Source organism: Podarcis bocagei (assembly GCF_964188305.1).
Source record: "Podarcis bocagei genome assembly, chromosome: 8".
NCBI lineage: Eukaryota > Metazoa > Chordata > Lepidosauria > Squamata > Lacertidae > Podarcis > Podarcis bocagei.
Genome location: NC_138133.1, coordinates 58,723,565 through 58,740,665, shown reverse-complemented (window position 1 = coordinate 58,740,665; position 17,101 = coordinate 58,723,565). Strand labels below are relative to the sequence as shown.

At 39.6% G+C, this 17,101-nt stretch overlaps 1 protein-coding gene across 10 annotated transcripts in view; it reads left to right on the top strand.

Annotated features, from left to right (window-relative positions):
* NCOA2 (nuclear receptor coactivator 2) overlaps positions 1–17,101 on the top strand; it is a 131,412-nt gene that overhangs the window by 70,757 nt on the left and 43,554 nt on the right. For all 10 annotated transcript variants that reach the window (XM_081204343.1, XM_081204341.1, XM_081204336.1 and 7 more), the window contains 2 exons: positions 6,367–6,471; positions 9,620–9,792. In XM_081204343.1, the coding sequence (XP_081060469.1) occupies positions 6,386–6,471; positions 9,620–9,792 (259 nt within the window). In that variant the 5' untranslated portion in view covers positions 6,367–6,385. The remainder of the gene's footprint in view (positions 1–6,366; positions 6,472–9,619; positions 9,793–17,101) is intronic.

Below are 17,101 nucleotides of genomic sequence, written 5' to 3'. Positions count from 1 at the left end.
AATAGTGCCTTTCTATATAAATGAAGAACCAATTGGATCATTTCTCAAATTGAAACATTGGCATTTCATTTTCATCTGATGAAAATAAATTGCTCTAGCATGCTCAGTAAATGCCATACCTTACTTCTGCCTCTGTCATGGGATTTCGTTTTTGGTTGCTGCTTTGTTTTTGTGAGAGTGGGGCTGGGCCAAGGCAGAGTGAAAAAGAAGGAAGGAACACTGGGAGAGAAGACAACATTATCCAAATGTATGCAAATTTCTGCATTCCCATGCTTAACCCTATGGGTTAAGTAACTCTCATGGGTGCTGACATAAGAATAAGGATCTCTCAGCTGTGAAGAGAGGCTTCGTGCTGCTTATCGGAGCAGCCCCGATCCCAACTCCTACTTGCGTGCAAGCAGGAGGGGGCAGGGATCTCTCAGGCAGTGCGAAGCCTCCCTTCCCAGTTGAGGGATCCCTGCCCCCTCCTGCTTGCACGCAAGTAGGAATGGGATTGGGGCGGCTCCAATGGGAAGGGAGGTATCGCGCTGCCTATTGCAGCAGAACAAAGTGCCTTTGTGCAGTGGCAGCTCTGCTGCCGCCGCTCTCGGCCCTCCTTCTCCGCCTTCCATGCCTGACCCACTGCTTTCCCCCCACCGCCACTGCCAAAGAACCAACAACCCAGGGGGCTGCCCAGGCTCATGGAGGAAGGAGAGAGAAGCCTTGGAGAATGGGAAAATGTGGCGGTACCCCGAACATCGCTTCGTACACAAAAAAACCACAACCGCAACCCAAAACACTCATTTCTGGGTTTGAAGTGGTCATAATCCAAAATGTTCGTTAACTAGGCTGTTCATAACCTGAGGTACCACTGTATAACAAACATTTCTTTGGTGGAACGATGTAGCCCAAAGCCAGTGTTGGCTCTTTTGGGCCTAGATACAGTTGTCAAAATATACCTAGATTGTATTATTTACTTACGCAACCTCTTTATTATTTTTATGCTTGCATTTGTTCAGCAACCTTTAGTAAATGCACAGCCTTAATTTATCAACTGTGATAGAGTGTCTGTCTGTCTATAGCTGTGTCTCTTCAGAGGTACCTAATCATTTACTAAATTCATGCTCTGACTTTCATATTAAACTTTTTTACTTTCAATGCAGGGTACAGTAGGCTTTGTGTACTTATATATCTGTTACCAATGAACCTTTATTTCATTCAATGAATAGTGATGATTGTGTAGAGTGGAGGCTTTGAGTAGTTACAGATGTTGCAAAAACAGTAAAGTTTTCAGGAAATTCATAGACTGTTCTTTATGAAACATTAAATAATCATCCTGGGATATGAAGGGAAATTCTAGTAACTTTGCTTTCGGATATTATGCTTATATTGGCAGGATTACATCTCAAATTGGAGAATTCAACTTAACTGGCATTCATTTACTGTTGCCATAGATAGTAGAAAGGAATTCGGTATGGTGAGATTTGTATAATACAGTTGTGCAAAGAAAGACACACTTAGCAAAGCCAAGTCTCTTATTTTATGTAAAGTTTTAGTAATGTAGCAGTTGGATTGTTTTGTTTTATTTTACTTTATTTGCTTGGCCATAACAGTGGCTTGTTTTGGCTTTATCTATTTTTGTAACTCAACAGATATTAAATCTTGCCGCACTGATTTGTATAAAATTGTGCAGTTGTGGGCAGAACCTGGCATTCAAAGATGTGTCTCCTAAATATTCTCTCTGCTGGTAATGTCTAGAGAGAGCGAAAGAGAAACTCTGATGTGATATCATTGTGTTGAGAATCCCACCTTCCCACCTTAATTGGATGTGGCTTGCAGAAGTGAGGCACTCATCAATGTGATGACATTATGTGCTTTGTTTTATTTCCTTTCTAGAAGGGACGTGGGTGGCGCTGTGGTCTAAACCACTGAGCCTAGGGCTTGCCGATCAGAAGGTCGGCGGTTCGAATCCCCACGACGGGGTGAGCTCCCATTGCTCGGTTCCAGCTCCTGCCAACATAGCAGTTCGAAAGTACATCAAAGTGCAAGTAGATAAATAGGTACCACTCTGGCGAGAAGGTAAACAGCATTTCCATGTACTGCTCTGGTTTTGCCAGAAGCGGCTTAGTCATGCTGGCCATATGACCCAGAAAAACTGTCTGCGGACAAACGTTGGCTCCCTCGGCCAGTAAAGCGAGAAGAGCACCGCAACCCCAAAGTCGTTCGCAACTGGACTTACCTTTTTTAGAAGGGAAGGGAGGAGAAGGAGGTATGAGACTACTAGTTAGCACCAGTATATATTATATTTGTAACTTTAAAGTCACAGGTTGTCCTTTCAGCCCAGTCCGGTTGTTGCTGTGCATATGGATGAACTATTTATTGCTAGGGAATACTTATCATAAAGGTTTTATTATAAAAGTATGCTCAGAGCAGGAATTGCATAGTTGAAACTGTTGTGGTCAATTAACTTTTAGGTACAAGAGTATTTTCTCCTGTCCATGAGGATGCTTTTTGAACATTTTTGTGTCATTTAATTTACAATGTATAAACTCATTTTTTCAAGGCCTTTCCTTTAGCCAATGAATTTCCAATTACCTCTCTTTAACCAGTTCAGCCATAGAGATAGCAAAAGGTACACAGATAGTACAATCAGCATAATACATATTTCCCTTTCATAGGCCAGCTTTCCTGCACATCAGCTGAGCAAGCCACGTTGTCCCTCCGGCTCACACAGCTGATATGCAGGAAAGTGGCTGCTACACTACCCCCATGTCAGCTATTAGACAGGAGGCCTCTGCAAAGCCCTGCTTGTGCTTCCAGCTCGAGAGGAGACCCTTCACAGAACCCAAAAAGGGCATCCTCTATGGGCTCTGGGGAGGGTCTCCACATGAGCCAGGAAGGCTCTCCAGGGTGCTCTCCATTTCTGGGATCCACTTCTGGGTTCCTGGCACTGTATGTGTGGTCACACTCAAATAGAACGTGTGCAAATGGAGATTTGCCTGTACAAACGTCTAGCAGGGGTACTAAAGATGAGGAAGTAGAATGCTATATTTGTATCATTGATCCATTCTGCTTTTTCATGTGTGTGTCTGTGATTATTTATTTCCTTGCATTTTATGCACTTAAAAATGGAAGATTATCTGCAAGATTATCATTGCTTCTATTACACACTTAGGTTCAGGCCTCTTCTGTTATACTGTTCTGCAGTGTAGAGGATGTGAATAAGGGTTTGCTTGTCACAATGAAAACAGAAACTATTGTTTTGATACTGATAACAAGAGAAAATGGAAACAGTTTTCTTGCTCTGTTCTTTTACCCAACATCTGGTAGAAACCAGAGTGTTCTCAATAATTGTAATTACATTCTGAGAATTTACTCAGAAAACGTTTGTGTTATGGTTCCCATAACACAACCCCAGAGTCGTCCGCAACCCCAGAGTCGCCACAACCCCAGAGTCGTCCGCAACTAGACCTAACGGTCAGGGGTACCTTTACCTTTACCTTACGTTAGGTACTCCCTGCTGTTTTCATTTCTGCAATTAATGCAATATGTCAATTTTTTTTGTTTAAATAATCCTGAACTTTAGGTGTTTTATTAAATTGTACAATGAGCCTTAACAGCCAATTGTCAAATTTAAGTTGAAGATGCTGAGTTTGTTATTGGTATGAGCTTTCGTGTGCATGCACACTTCTTCAGATACGAGTTGTATCTTACTGTCCTCCATGTTGCTCAATGGCTCATGTTTTAGCCTCAGAACAACTATGTGATGTTGGCTCGGCTGAGAGAGAGAAACTTTCCCAAGGTTACCAACTGAAAAATTAGCAAAAGAAAATAGCAAGCATGTGTGTTTGTGCACAAAGAAAATAAGCTTTAAGAAATATTCCAAAGGGCAGTGGGGTCGACAGTAGCTTGAAAGGGAGAAAGCTAGAGTTCAGGTCCAAAGTACCGAATAAAAGACGCACCTGGATATAAGCCGCACCTTTAAAATTCAAGGGGGGGAAAAGAAAAAAGACAAAACCCGAATATAATCGTCTCCCTTAAAATTCCGATCTGGAAAAGGGCATGGGAGAAAGGGTTAAATACTACTTCCCCTAGAACCATTGCCATCATCTATTTCACCATCCCCAGGACTCTTTAACTTAAAAGAAAAGCATAAACCGAGAAAATCTGATCATGGCAGAGTGGCAGTCTTAATCAGGTCAGTGAGTCCAAAATCAGGTCATGGGATCAGTTATACACTACACCTATTTGGCAACTGCTTTCATGCTATTATCACTGTTAAAAGCTACTGTTTGGAGCATATCCTGAATTTTGGTTACTCAAACAGACATAAGGAAATATTTTCTCAGAACTTTCAACAAGTGCTTTTATACAATAGTATTTTGAAAATATATTTTGAAAAATATATTCAGGTATCTTGAAGAGCTTGAAGTTAGTTGTTTAATGTTCAGTAATCTCCAACCCTATATTTAAATATTATTTTAGACAAAAATAGTTCGCTAGCTACTAAATGATGTGAACGTATCATATGTATTGAATGTTGCATCACTGTAAACTTTCAGTAGCTCTATGTAATTGGATTTGTAGATTGTTTTTTTATTTATTTTCCCATTTTTAATCTGTCATTTAAAGCCAAGCTTTTTGGTTGAGAATATTTAACTCATTAAAAATGTCAGACTGATAAGCCTTCTTCATGACATGCTCGCTAGGAGGTAATATGATTTGGAAAAAGAACTGTGTTGTGTTTTTGAAAGATCAGATATGTTCTGAAAGGAAAATGAAACAATAACTCCAGCATTTGGGAATTTGAAAAAAAAGAAGAAGAAGAAAAGTCTGCCTCATTTTATAGCAGATGGTAGACTATCCCAAAGGTCTTCAGAGCCAAGGCACCACTGAAGGATGAAACTGCCCACCTGTGCCACATACACTGGAAATCCAGACTGTGTACACTCCTACATGAAGGATAATGTGATAATTAGTTATAACAGCAATGTGAATTTTTCACAGTAGACTGTAGAATTGTTATGCAGAACTAAACGAAAAACAAAATGCCTCTTCTGGGAAGTTTTAAGGAGGAGGAGAGTTTTAGAGAAAAACTCTACTGTAAGCAATTAAATTTACAACTCTGCACAAATTTCATGTTGGGTCATAAGTAGTCTTGCTTTAGAAGGGTGTTGTTGTTGGCATCATCCATCTATCTCTAGAAACAATGGAGAAATGCGCCTTGGGGGTGAAATCAAACCGTTGGAGAGTTCCTTAGAAGGATTGGTTTAATATTAAATAAGCCTGCCAACTAGGATGCAGTTTATTGTACACTTTGTTATATATAACACAGTTGGTTGCTTCCTCAGCTCAGCTATGACGTTGGATAGACCTTTTTCTATTTAGGTTGCTAAATGATGCTTAGGACTACTAAGAGAGCTTCCTATCTTTGGGGATGTGTGTGTGTGTGATTGAGACTGTATGATTCATTCATTCCCTCTTTCTCTCTCTCTCTCTAACACACACACACACACACACACACACACACACACCTCCATCCCTCCCACGATTTAGAACACATGGAAGCCTATAAAGAAATGACTAAGAATGATTTATATTTGCTACAAACCATTGTGCTTTAGTTCTTCCTAAAACCTGCAAGTATTGGTATTTTGTATAGATTTAAGTCATTCCCTTGTAAAAATGGCAATGTGTGCATATCTTTCTGGTGTAATTTAGATTTACGTATTTCCATAGTGCATAAAACTTAGACAGATGTACATCACCCCAATCAGTAGACTGCAAATATTTGTTTTAAACTAGCTTAGTAGAGTCAGGTGGAAAGATGGCTTTCTTTTGACCAGAGAGTGTATTTCTTTAACTCCCTGGGGGCACTAAAGCAATGGAAGTGTCCCTCCCTTATTTTTTGAAGCTTTGCTGTGTGGTTAATACTACAATGATAAGAGCTTGTAAACATATAATCTGTGTAGAAGACCTTAGAATAGCTGATTTCAGTTAAGGCAGGTCCCAAGATTCAGGTAAATATATAAGCAGCTGAAAGACCACACTAGTTGGTCCCGTATTTACTTATTTATAAACTGTTACATCCTAGGAGAAATAGCTTAGAAGATTTTCCAAGGTTCAGAAACAGTGTATAATGAGATCCTGGTTACCAAATTGCTTTAATTTTATCAGAGAGAAAGAAAAACTGTTCATTAATTGTTTTCTGATAGAACACCTCTGGAAGTTTAATGGAAATTTAAGGGGAAAATGTACGTTGTTTATTGAAACAAGCGGATTATAAAAGTGGTGGGGTACAAAGACTATCGAAAGCTCAAGTACTATGAGACTTATGGAATACTGTCTCTTTATTCTAACTGTTTTATTATGCTTTGTCTCTTTCAGTTGCTGATATGTGTTCAAGATGAGTGGGATTGGTGAAAATTCCTCTGACCCAGCCCGGGCAGAGTCAAGAAAACGCAAGGAATGTCCTGATCAACTTGGACCCAGGTTAGTTAGAATACTTTATAGAACCCCGGGAGCTAAAGGATTTACAGAAAAATATATTATTTGATTGGTTGGGTGCATATATTCACTTTGCCTTACCACTCTTTTAAGTCACTACTATAGATGACAAGTTATTTCATTTTATTGTCATTTCAAATTATAATACCATTTATTCTTTGAATTTTGTTTCTGGGGAAAGAAAAAAACAGTTTTGAGTCATCATCTTCCTGCTGAGGATGTATTAAGTCAGTTGAACCTTAGTTGCAGGGTTTGGTCTTTCAGTTTCTATAAAATTGCAAAGCTATTTGAAGTTACTAACTAGTGCCCAACTCCTTTATTCAATCCATTGTCCATCGACTGTTTAATATTACTTTCTAAGCACACATAATCTTAAATGTTTAGCAGGTGTCAATTGAAAAATAATGCACATCTTTCACCATGAAGTCTTGGAAACTCTTTAGAAGTTACATGGTCAAATTGACAAACTTTTGTGGTGTGATATATGTTTGCTGCATGTGGGCCAAGCGCGGGTGGCGCTGTGGTCTAAACCACAAAGCCTAGGGCTTGCCATTCGGAAGGTTGGCGGTTCAAATCCCTGTGACAGGGTGAGCTCCCATTCGAAAGCACGTCAAAGTGCAAGTAGATAAATAGGTACCACTCCGGTGGGAAGGTAAATGGCGTTTCTGTGCACTGCTCGGTTTCGCCAGAAGCAGCTTAGTCATGCTGGCCACGTGATCCGGAAAAACTGTCTGTGCACAAACGTCGGCTCCCTCGGCCAGTAAAGCGAGATGAGCACCACAACCCCAGAGTCGTTTGCAACTGGACTTAACTGTCAGGGGTCCTTTACCTTTATCTTTATACACACTTCGTACAGCCCATATTTTTGTCATCGTAAGCTAGATAATGGGGTGTTAGAATAAACTTGTCTCTCAATTAAAAAATTCTGTCGGACGTACATGTAGTTTCAGGACCAGGAAGGAAGCATGTCTCCCTATGCAACATACTCTTGTCAAAAACTGCAAATCCCAGAGGTGCTTAGTTCTTACTGGTCTTTCCTGTGAGGAGGCACCTCTTGTGATGAGGGTGTAATAATGAGCTGGCAGCAAGAAAGAGGAATGTTCAGGTTGCTGGGTCAGTGGAAGCACAGCTGCTCTCATAGTATTTACAGGCATCAGAACATATGTGAGTAAATGGCTTAGGCTTCTTGGCTCCTTAGGGAAAAATATATTTAAAGCAAGGGCATACATAAAGAAAACAATGAATAATAGAGGAACTGATTGTAGATCCCAGGATCAAGAAACAGTGTCTAAAGGACATTTTGTCACTTGCATATAATAAATATATGCACCTGCTATACAAACTTGTCTGAATGTAAATACAAATAATGCAGCCAGAAAGGTATGAAGCTTAGAGAAAGGGAACTAAATAAGCTAAAGTACACTAATCAGTACACCCAGTTTTTCAAAATGGGATAACGGGGCTGTCACAAGTTTGTCCCAGGCTCAGAAAATAATCTCCGTAAAACACCATGTGTGTAAACGGCAATAAAACATCTGATAGTTACAGCAAACTCATTTTCCCAAGTGGTATCTGCCTTTATGTAGAAGAGCAAGGGGAGAGCTCAAAGGTTTGCAGATAAACAAACTTTGTGGGTGGAACTTAAGAGGGAAGATGCACCAAAACAACCTGAATTGAATTCTGAGCATGTTCAATGGGCACCCAGCACTGTGTGTCTGTTTAGGGGGGAGAGAGTGGGAGTATCATGGAAAAGGTTGTGGCTGGCTAGAACCCTGAGCAGGAAGATGGGAGACTGGGTTTTTTAAAATTTTTGACTGTTAAATAGCCCTTGAAGACTGAATGGTTGATGATTGGCCACAGAATGCAGAGTGCTTGCTGTGGGCAGGAACGGAAAATCAGGGGTAGAGTGGAATATATTGAAAGAAGGCAAGGATAAGTGGATGGAATACTGAACTGAACAAGAGCCTTGCACTCTGCAATATTTTGTTGCTGGTTCCACTTGTAAATAAAGAGTTAAGACCAGATTTGCTAATGATCCTGGAGATCTTTGCTTTCATCAGCATCATGTGACTTAACTCACAGCAACTCTAGGAAATGAGTGATCTATTTTGTAGTCAGCTTTGGCACTGTACACCTTGCTGCTCTGGTTTCCTTATAACACTTGCTCTCGTTTGGTTTATATGGTAAATTTTGAGAGAGAGAGAGAGAGAGAGAGAGAGAGAGAGAGAGATTGTGTGTGAGGATCTGTTAGGACAGGTGGCCAAATCTTTTGTTCTTACATCTTTTCTTTCCCTGTAAGCAACACTGTGTGTATGCTACACCCCCCCAAGTTAAAATCTGTGTCTAGAAAAGCTAAATTCTCAGATGCATGTAAGTTATGTCAATCAAGCAAGTTATGATACCTTTAGCCTGCATAATCTGCAAATCTTGAGTAAATAAAAAAAGAGAGCCACTTTGAACTCTTCACCCTGCAGCTACTGGGATTCGGATTCCACCACTACTTTTGATTTTTGTCCCTATCATTGCTTTCAGATTCTAAATTCTTTGCAGCTATGATATGGTTGTGGAATTGTAGCCTTGCCTTAGAAGTATATGTAATACTGTACAATGGTTTAATATTCCCAATTTGCAATTGAAATATGATCTTGGGTATTCTAGTTTAAATCATCTCCAACCCTAATTTGAATGTAAGTAGTGGATTCAAGAATCAACACATTTAGAGCTTACCTTCTGTCCCTGATATTTGGTGGATTGTTTGTGAATTCTTCAGGTGATGGTGTGAAGAGGGGATCATCTTTGGGGACTCTGGAATCACCATATGTAAACCTGTCAGCTGGACAAGCAGTAAAGGAGCTTGGACAACTTTACAGTGATGTTGAACATATTCCATAATTCAACGGTTACCCTTAAAAGCTGTATATGTGCTAAGAAGTAAAACTTTTGAGTAGCATGGATGTGTGGTTAATCCTTTCCATATTTCCATATTTGAAAGTGTGCTCTAAAATGAAATATATCTATCTGAGAAATGGGAGTTGGTTGTTTTTCTGCTTTTTGCCACTTTAAATTAAAATGTATGTTTTCCACATTTAAAAAAGGTGCCAGTTTTAAAAACTCTGACCTTTTTTATTTTCAGTCCTAAAAGAAGCACTGAAAAACGTAATCGCGAACAAGAGAATAAATACATAGAAGAGCTTGCAGAGCTGATCTTTGCTAATTTTAATGATATTGACAATTTTAACTTCAAACCTGACAAATGTGCAATCTTGAAAGAAACTGTGAAGCAGATTCGTCAAATAAAAGAACAAGGTAAGAAGAATGTTTTCAAGTGTCCGCTTTTATAAACACATGAAGTGGCCAAAAGGGGTAACAGTATGTCTGTGACATTTCTGTGCAGAAACAAAATGTATACAAAATAAAACCAGAGTGACCCATTCACAACAACAATCATTGTGATAACACTCCGTCTAACTGCCCTGTGCTAAATAGTAGTAATAGCTAGATACTATGGTTACAGTGGGGACGCGGGTGGCGCTGTGGGTTAAACCACAGAGCCTAGGGCTTGCCGATCAGAAGGTCGGCGGTTTGAATCCCCGCGACGGGGTGAGCTCCCGTTGTTCAGTCCCAGCACCTGCCAACTTAGCAGTTTGAAAGCATGAAGTTCAAGTAGATAAATAGGTGTTGCTCCGGCAGGAAGGTAAACAGCGTTTCTGTCCGCTGCTCTGGTTTCACCATGCTGGCCACATGACCCGGAAAAACTGGACAAATGTTGGCTCCCTTGGCCAATAAAGCGAGATGATTGCTGCAACCCCAGAGTTGTCCGCGACTGGACCTAATGGTCAGGGGTCCCTTTACCTTTTACGGTTACAGTGACAATGATTCATTGGTATGAATATGATGCTCTGCATAGAATTGTCACTGCTCTGCTACCCCTTGTATTTCAAGACCTTTTGGGCCCATTATTTATTTATTTTTATGCTTGTAGGTAGATGTGCATGTCCCAACTAAGGCATATTAGTGCAAACTAAGGGCAAAGAAGGGTCCAAAATGGTTTTCCTTTGCTGTCAATGAAATTTGGAATTAACAACCCATATATGTATGAAGACTTTCGTAGAAGGTTGAAGCTATTGCAAAGGTGAAAACTCAGGCATGTCACAATCTGTGTAGCAACTGTGTAGCAACTAGTTCTGTGTAGAATCTGTGTAGCAACTAGTGCTTTCTATTTCATTTAAAAATCTGAACCCAGGTGACAGATATGGTTTGCAGAGGAATAGCTTCAAAGTAGCTGAAAGTAGCATGTTGTAGGACAAATAGTATGCATGTTGTGGGACAAATAAATGCTTTCTTCCACATATGCAACAATAAGTTCAGGAATGTTGTTGTTATTATTATTATTATTATTACTAAATTTCTATACTGCCCTTCATCCAAGGATCACAGTGTGGGTTACAATATTTAAAACACAAAAATACACAACATAGTAGCAAACAAAAACAATGATGTAGGTTACTGGAAGTGGAATTCAAAAGGCAGAGTTATTTGGAGACAGGTCTCCTCCACTTATAGTCATTCCCTGTTCCTTCTTTTTTCTTTCTTTCTTTTGCCAAGCGTGTGAGGAAATAACCTATTGCTGCAACAGGGGTGCTTGCCTGTGCTCCTTTATTTATGATAAAGCTCTTTAGTCCATACAGTAGAAGCCTGTGAAACTTGTGCGGGCTGCTAAACCAGTCATCTTAGTGCTGTCACTGCAAAGCGACATGACAGTGATGGTTGTTGGCAGCACTTACTGCCCAGGCTGTACTGTGATGGGGGTCATTGTGCTCAATCCTGTGTATTTTAAAAAGCAGCCACTACCTCTTTAGTAACTGAATTTCCTTTAAGAGAAATCATGGCTGTGGAATAACTTCTTTCTCCTATGTGTTTTGTTCTGCGTTTTAGGAACTGTAGGAGTTGGCCTTTGCCTTCTAGAACCCTGGGTCTTAGCAAATAGACCTTGCTGCTTAGTGCTTTGTGACTATTCATTATACATTTAGATCATCTGCAACCACTAGACTTTTATACCTATTCTTATAAATAGGGGTGGGAACAGAGTAAGAACAGGCTCTCCACTGATTACCTTTCTAGCCCAGCAGAAACCTAATGAAGAATCAGAATTATCCCTCAAATGTAATCCTGGTAGTGAGGGAAAGTGCGCAGTGCTAGTTCATGGGAGAAAATTGTTGGCTTAGAGGAATTGAGAACACTTCCTTTGCCTTAGCTGGTGCAAGGAGCTACTAGGCAGAATAACACTGAATCCACTGAAAGCCGTTCCTACTGTTTCCCTTCGCAGAAGCTTTTTATTTAAGCACTCCGCCTTTCTTGCCAGGTTCTGGAGCAATTGCATGAGGCTCCCATGAGATCATGCAAGAGCCTCCAGAGCCTGGTAAGCAAGGATCCCCCATTCCCTTTCTGTTCGTTTATTTATTTATTTAATTAATGGTGGTCTGTATAAATCTGCAGTCAAGTAAGCAAAGGCAGTGTACATTGTGATTGCCCTGTAGTTCCCCCATTCTTTATTATCATGCTGTGTGCTTGACATAGATTGGAAGCATCACAAATATGAATAAACATGTCTGTACAGCATAGTAAGGTCTCTGATGTTGCAGTTATAATCACAGCGTGTAATTCTGGCCTGGAAAATTAATAATACATTTTCTGTATTTACTTGCGCTGTTTTGACTCAGGCCATGAAAGATGTACATCATCTGCTCCATACTCTGTAAATGCAAGTTTACTTGTCATTCTAGCCTCCCTGACTTTTAAATGTCACAGACGCCATTGCTTTCCTACTAATTCCAAGTCTGCTGATGAGGATCAATGATCAGCATGTTAAACATGCAGCAGGGTACTGCCTGGTTATCAAGAGGGTGATGAACAATCTAGCTGTTAATGCTCACATTACAACTGTCAGCTTTCATTTTCAAAATAGGCTTATACATCAAGCACTGAATTATGTTAACCATTGTGCTAATGATGTATATGAACTTGACAAAGAAAAGAAGATGAGCATTAATTGCAAGAAATTATTGGTTTGCACAATTCTAAAAAACGCTTAGTAGTCAAAGCATGCCCCTTGGCTGTGCTGGTGGTTCTAAGGATTTCACAAACCATTCCTGGATACCAGAGGCTTAGGTGGAATCTACACATATATAAAAGATGCTGTGAAAATGCTTTTTTAAAAAAGTTTTGAAAAATATATTGAATTTCCCATAGCTCACTGTCTCCATCTAGTGTCATATTTGTATATTGCACTTTACAACACACTTAAAATGTTTTATTTGTAGCTGTATAGCTAAGTCCTTATTTGGGAGAATATTTTCTTCATGCAGAATAAACTTAAGGGTGCTGCAGAAAATAACAAGTTGTGCAACGGAGTAACTTCGCAGGGCAGTGGTGCCCTTTGTATTGAACTTAACCCACTCACCCCTATTAGCTTCTCAGTCCATCTATCACCAGCACTTTGATATTGGGTTGATCAGCTTTATCAGGAGGAATCTGAGATCTACAAGGAGCAAAATATCTAGGATTACGTCTGGTATTTTTTAAGTTACATATTCTTTGTGGAATGTCATATATGCATGCCTTTGCGCAATGTCTTACATCCTGACAGAGTTTTGAAACAGCAGGCTACTTCATTCTCTTATATGGAGATAAGAACAATGTTATAAGTTGCAATGTCTTTGGTACTAACATAAAAATTGCTAATGTGTTTATCTCCCCTCCTTCAAAAAATCCTCCCCACTCCTTTCTGGGTCTGTGAAGTTTCTGTGCCTCACCAAATTATGGGATCAACAACCATGTTCATAATTCCGAACTATATGAGTTGTTTATCTCCTTTTCTTTGAAGCACAGTTATTCTACTTCTTGTATAACTGAAGTGTTTCTCCATCTTAAAATGTAATGTAGGGAAGACTTGTGTGTCTGCTTTTGAGCCAGAATGCAAAGGACCTAACATGTTTTAGCGTGCTGTTGTTTCTTAGAACTAGACATGTCAACCTTTCCTGGGGCTTTTAGTATTTATCAGGAGCTTTTGCTGGAGTGACTAAGCACAATCTGAAACATATTTACTCTGAGGTAAATCCTAGTGAGTTTAATAGGACTTATCGCAAGCAAGCAAGCGATGGGATGGATGCTTAGGATGGAACTTTTTAAAACGTAATGCATAAATTGCCCTCATCTTGCCAAACCTGGTGTATGTAGAACTTAGGTCCATTTTATTATATCATGTTGAACAGATGCTTAATGTGCACATAGATGAAGTGGCTTTAATGGATTGTAATTGCTTTAAATAAATAGTTTCAGGGCTTCAGTCATGAGAAAAAAATAGTGACAGAAGACCATGTTTGAATAAGAGAGTGTGGTTTTGTTTTCTACTTTCAGGTTGATTGGCTTTTTATTTTAGTTCTCAATTATGATTTTGAGAGAAAATTGTGCTAAAGGTTTTGTGTCAAATATCTAGTTAGGTTGACTTTACAGCTTCCTTGCCTTGAAAGTTGCTAATTTCATAACCATGTAAACTGCATTTTGGTAATACACATTTTCTGTTTTTCTTCTGGAACTGGTAAAATGAAATGTTGCTGTTGTAAGTGTGAAATTATAAGTGGCTTTACTAACATTGGTGGAGTTGTATAACTTGGACACTGGTTGTCTTGTTGGATACCTGAATTCCTTTGTTAGAAGCAATCTCTGAGTTTAGGATAAATGTAGCTTTGTTTCTATATCTGAGGGACCTATTGATTTGCTGCTTAACAAGACCCTCTGCTGTCCCTCAAGAATGGAGAAGGTTCAGTTTCTTTCATGTTGATTATGCCATCTCTGTAGGCCAAATATTTGGATTTGTGATTCCATACAGCTGTAACAATGGCTGCCTACAAGCTATGGTTTGCAGATTTTGAGCTTCTTCCCCCCACATCAGCTGGGTTCAGAACGTAACTCCTGTGTGAATGGGGAGTTGTCTGTATACCAGGGAGCCAAGCAGGCTACATGAAGTGGGAAAGGGTGTTCAGCGGCAATTGTGTCAACAGTCCAAACCATTCAAAAGTTCCAGAGGTTCACCTGGGCTTTTAACAGGAGCACCAGTCATATCAGCTGGAAAATCCCTCAGAGCCACCTGGAAACCTCTTGGACCCATGTGAGGTCTCCGTGTGAACTAGAGCTCTCTCTGTGCATGGTTCTAATCCTTGTAGAAGCAACCCAAAGTCAGGATGAGGTCAGCCTTTCAATGCTGACTTCATCCTGACTTTGCTGTAATGCATGAAAATCAGTTACAATTTCAGTTCAGCCTCAGTTTGTTGGTTGCCACTAGCATGTAGTACAGTAATTGCATCCTGATGAGCAGGACTGTTGAATTCATAAATGGAATGCAGTACCACATAGACTGCGTACACACCTGCCCTTGTATCTTAAAGATCCATTTGTGACACGATCCTGGAGTGAGAGGAGCCCTTGTACAGTGGCTGTCATTTTCTTTGGGCCTCTGAGCTTGCAGAGTCCAAAACAAACGGCAGCTAGTCCCTGCACAGGGCTCTGTATGTGGGAAGAGGTGTGCAGAGTACTATTTGTTGCTATTGCTTGCTGTAGGCGCAGAAGACCCCGCGATCTCGCATGAGCACTGGTAGCTCACAGAAGTAAAAACTGTAAGAGAAGGAGGGATAAGGGAGCAAGCACTGGCAAGGGCAGACAACTGGCTCCTTAGTCTCTGTTCACAAGGATGTTCTGGCCGGTTGCCTTTGTTTAACATGTAGCAAAGTGCTGAGCAATAAAAATGTTCATAGTAGCTGTCACTGACAGTGCTTCCCTGTTGTACAGGCAGTGCTACACTTGAAGGCAGAGCCTACGAGACCTTCCTTTTGCTGCCTGACAAAAGATGCTATGTACTCTGTTCAGTCCGACTCCCTTGTGTTTATTTCTGTTGGCTCTGCTGCATACAGTATTGTTGCTTTCCTTTTGTTCTTGCATTTCTGTGCTTTTTGTAAAAGGAGTAGCAAGTCTTCCAGTGAAGCCAAAGTGAAAGGGACATAATCTTAATGACTCTGAGCTTCTACCAGTCATTTAAGCACCATGACCCTAGTCATCGGTGATTAAAATAGCATTTTCATAGCTTTCTGTTTGATGGTGTGGTGCTCATTTCAAAACAACTCAGGCATTCTGAGGCAAACTGAAGAAAAACCCTACAGAATTGGGTTTTAAAAGAGCTTCTCTATTCAGCTTACGTTCTGTTTATTCTTAAAAGGTTCTGCCATTGAAGTGATGCCGGAAACTAGACAATTCACCTATCAATTTGCACAAGAAAATATCAAGAGTAAATTTTATTTTAGCAAGTTACTTTTCAACCATTTCTAGGAGAAATATTTTGAGTTCTATATGGACTGATATGATTGAGGGCCATCTATGAAGATGGAAGTATGCTATGTTGTAGAAAATGGAGGTTTTTGATTTTAAGAAATGTCACATCCTATTATAGAGAAATGGCATAGTAGAAACCAGTCCCAACTTGGTTGCATTCATTTCAGGGTGCTTTTTTTTATTCCTGGAGAAACAAGAAATAAATGTGTTGTACCGTAAGACCTTCTGCTTGCAAAACATGTGATTTATCATTGAGTTGCGATCCATTTCACATGCATACTTGAGTGACAAATGGCCATCAGTTGAGATTTTAAAAATGTGATATACTTCATGGTCACATACTCAAAAAAAAAATCCCCTTGTACTTTGCACACCAAAATGTAGCCTTAGGCAAATTAATAATAAAGCACACTTCTTCCACTTTGTAGGGACTGAAGGCTAAAGAAAGAAATATTTTTAAAACTACACATGATGAATGATGTGACTAAACAGCATATACAGTCTAATGATATCATGGTTCATGTTGAGAAAAAAAATCATATTTAATTAGCTGTGGAACATTTGTATTCATGCCTTCAGTTTCTAAAACTATTCAGAGATCTGAGGATTAGTGGTTTCATACAGTTCTAACAATGGTTTCCTGCAACCTATGGTTTGCAAATTTGGAGCAGCCACAGAATGTGTGCTCCTTCCTTTCTCTTTTCACCTTCAACCATGGCTTGGTATTATATCTTCACTGATGCTAACCATAGTTGATGATAACGAGGGCCCCCATTCTTATTCACAGTTAAATTCAACATTTCACAGAACTGTAGAGTTGGAAGGGACTGTAAGGATCATCTAGTCCAACCCTGTGCTATGCAAGAATGTGCAGCTGTCCCGTATGGGGATCGAACTTGCAATCTTGGTGTTATCAGTACCATGCTCTAACCAACTGAGCTACATAGAAACCCTAACTTGACAAAACACTGAGTGAAACAATGTTTTAAACCAATGAATTTTATGTAATCGAATGAGACGTTTCAAATAATGCTCACTATCATTTGTACTGAGTTTAAATGCCTGCCAGAAGAACTAGACACTAATAATAATAATAATAATAATAATAATAATAATAATAATAATAATAATAATAATAATAATAATAATATTATTATTATGCTGGACATCTGACTGGGCTGCCCCAGCCAATCTGGGCGGTTTCCAGCAAATTATAAAACCACAAATTCTATTA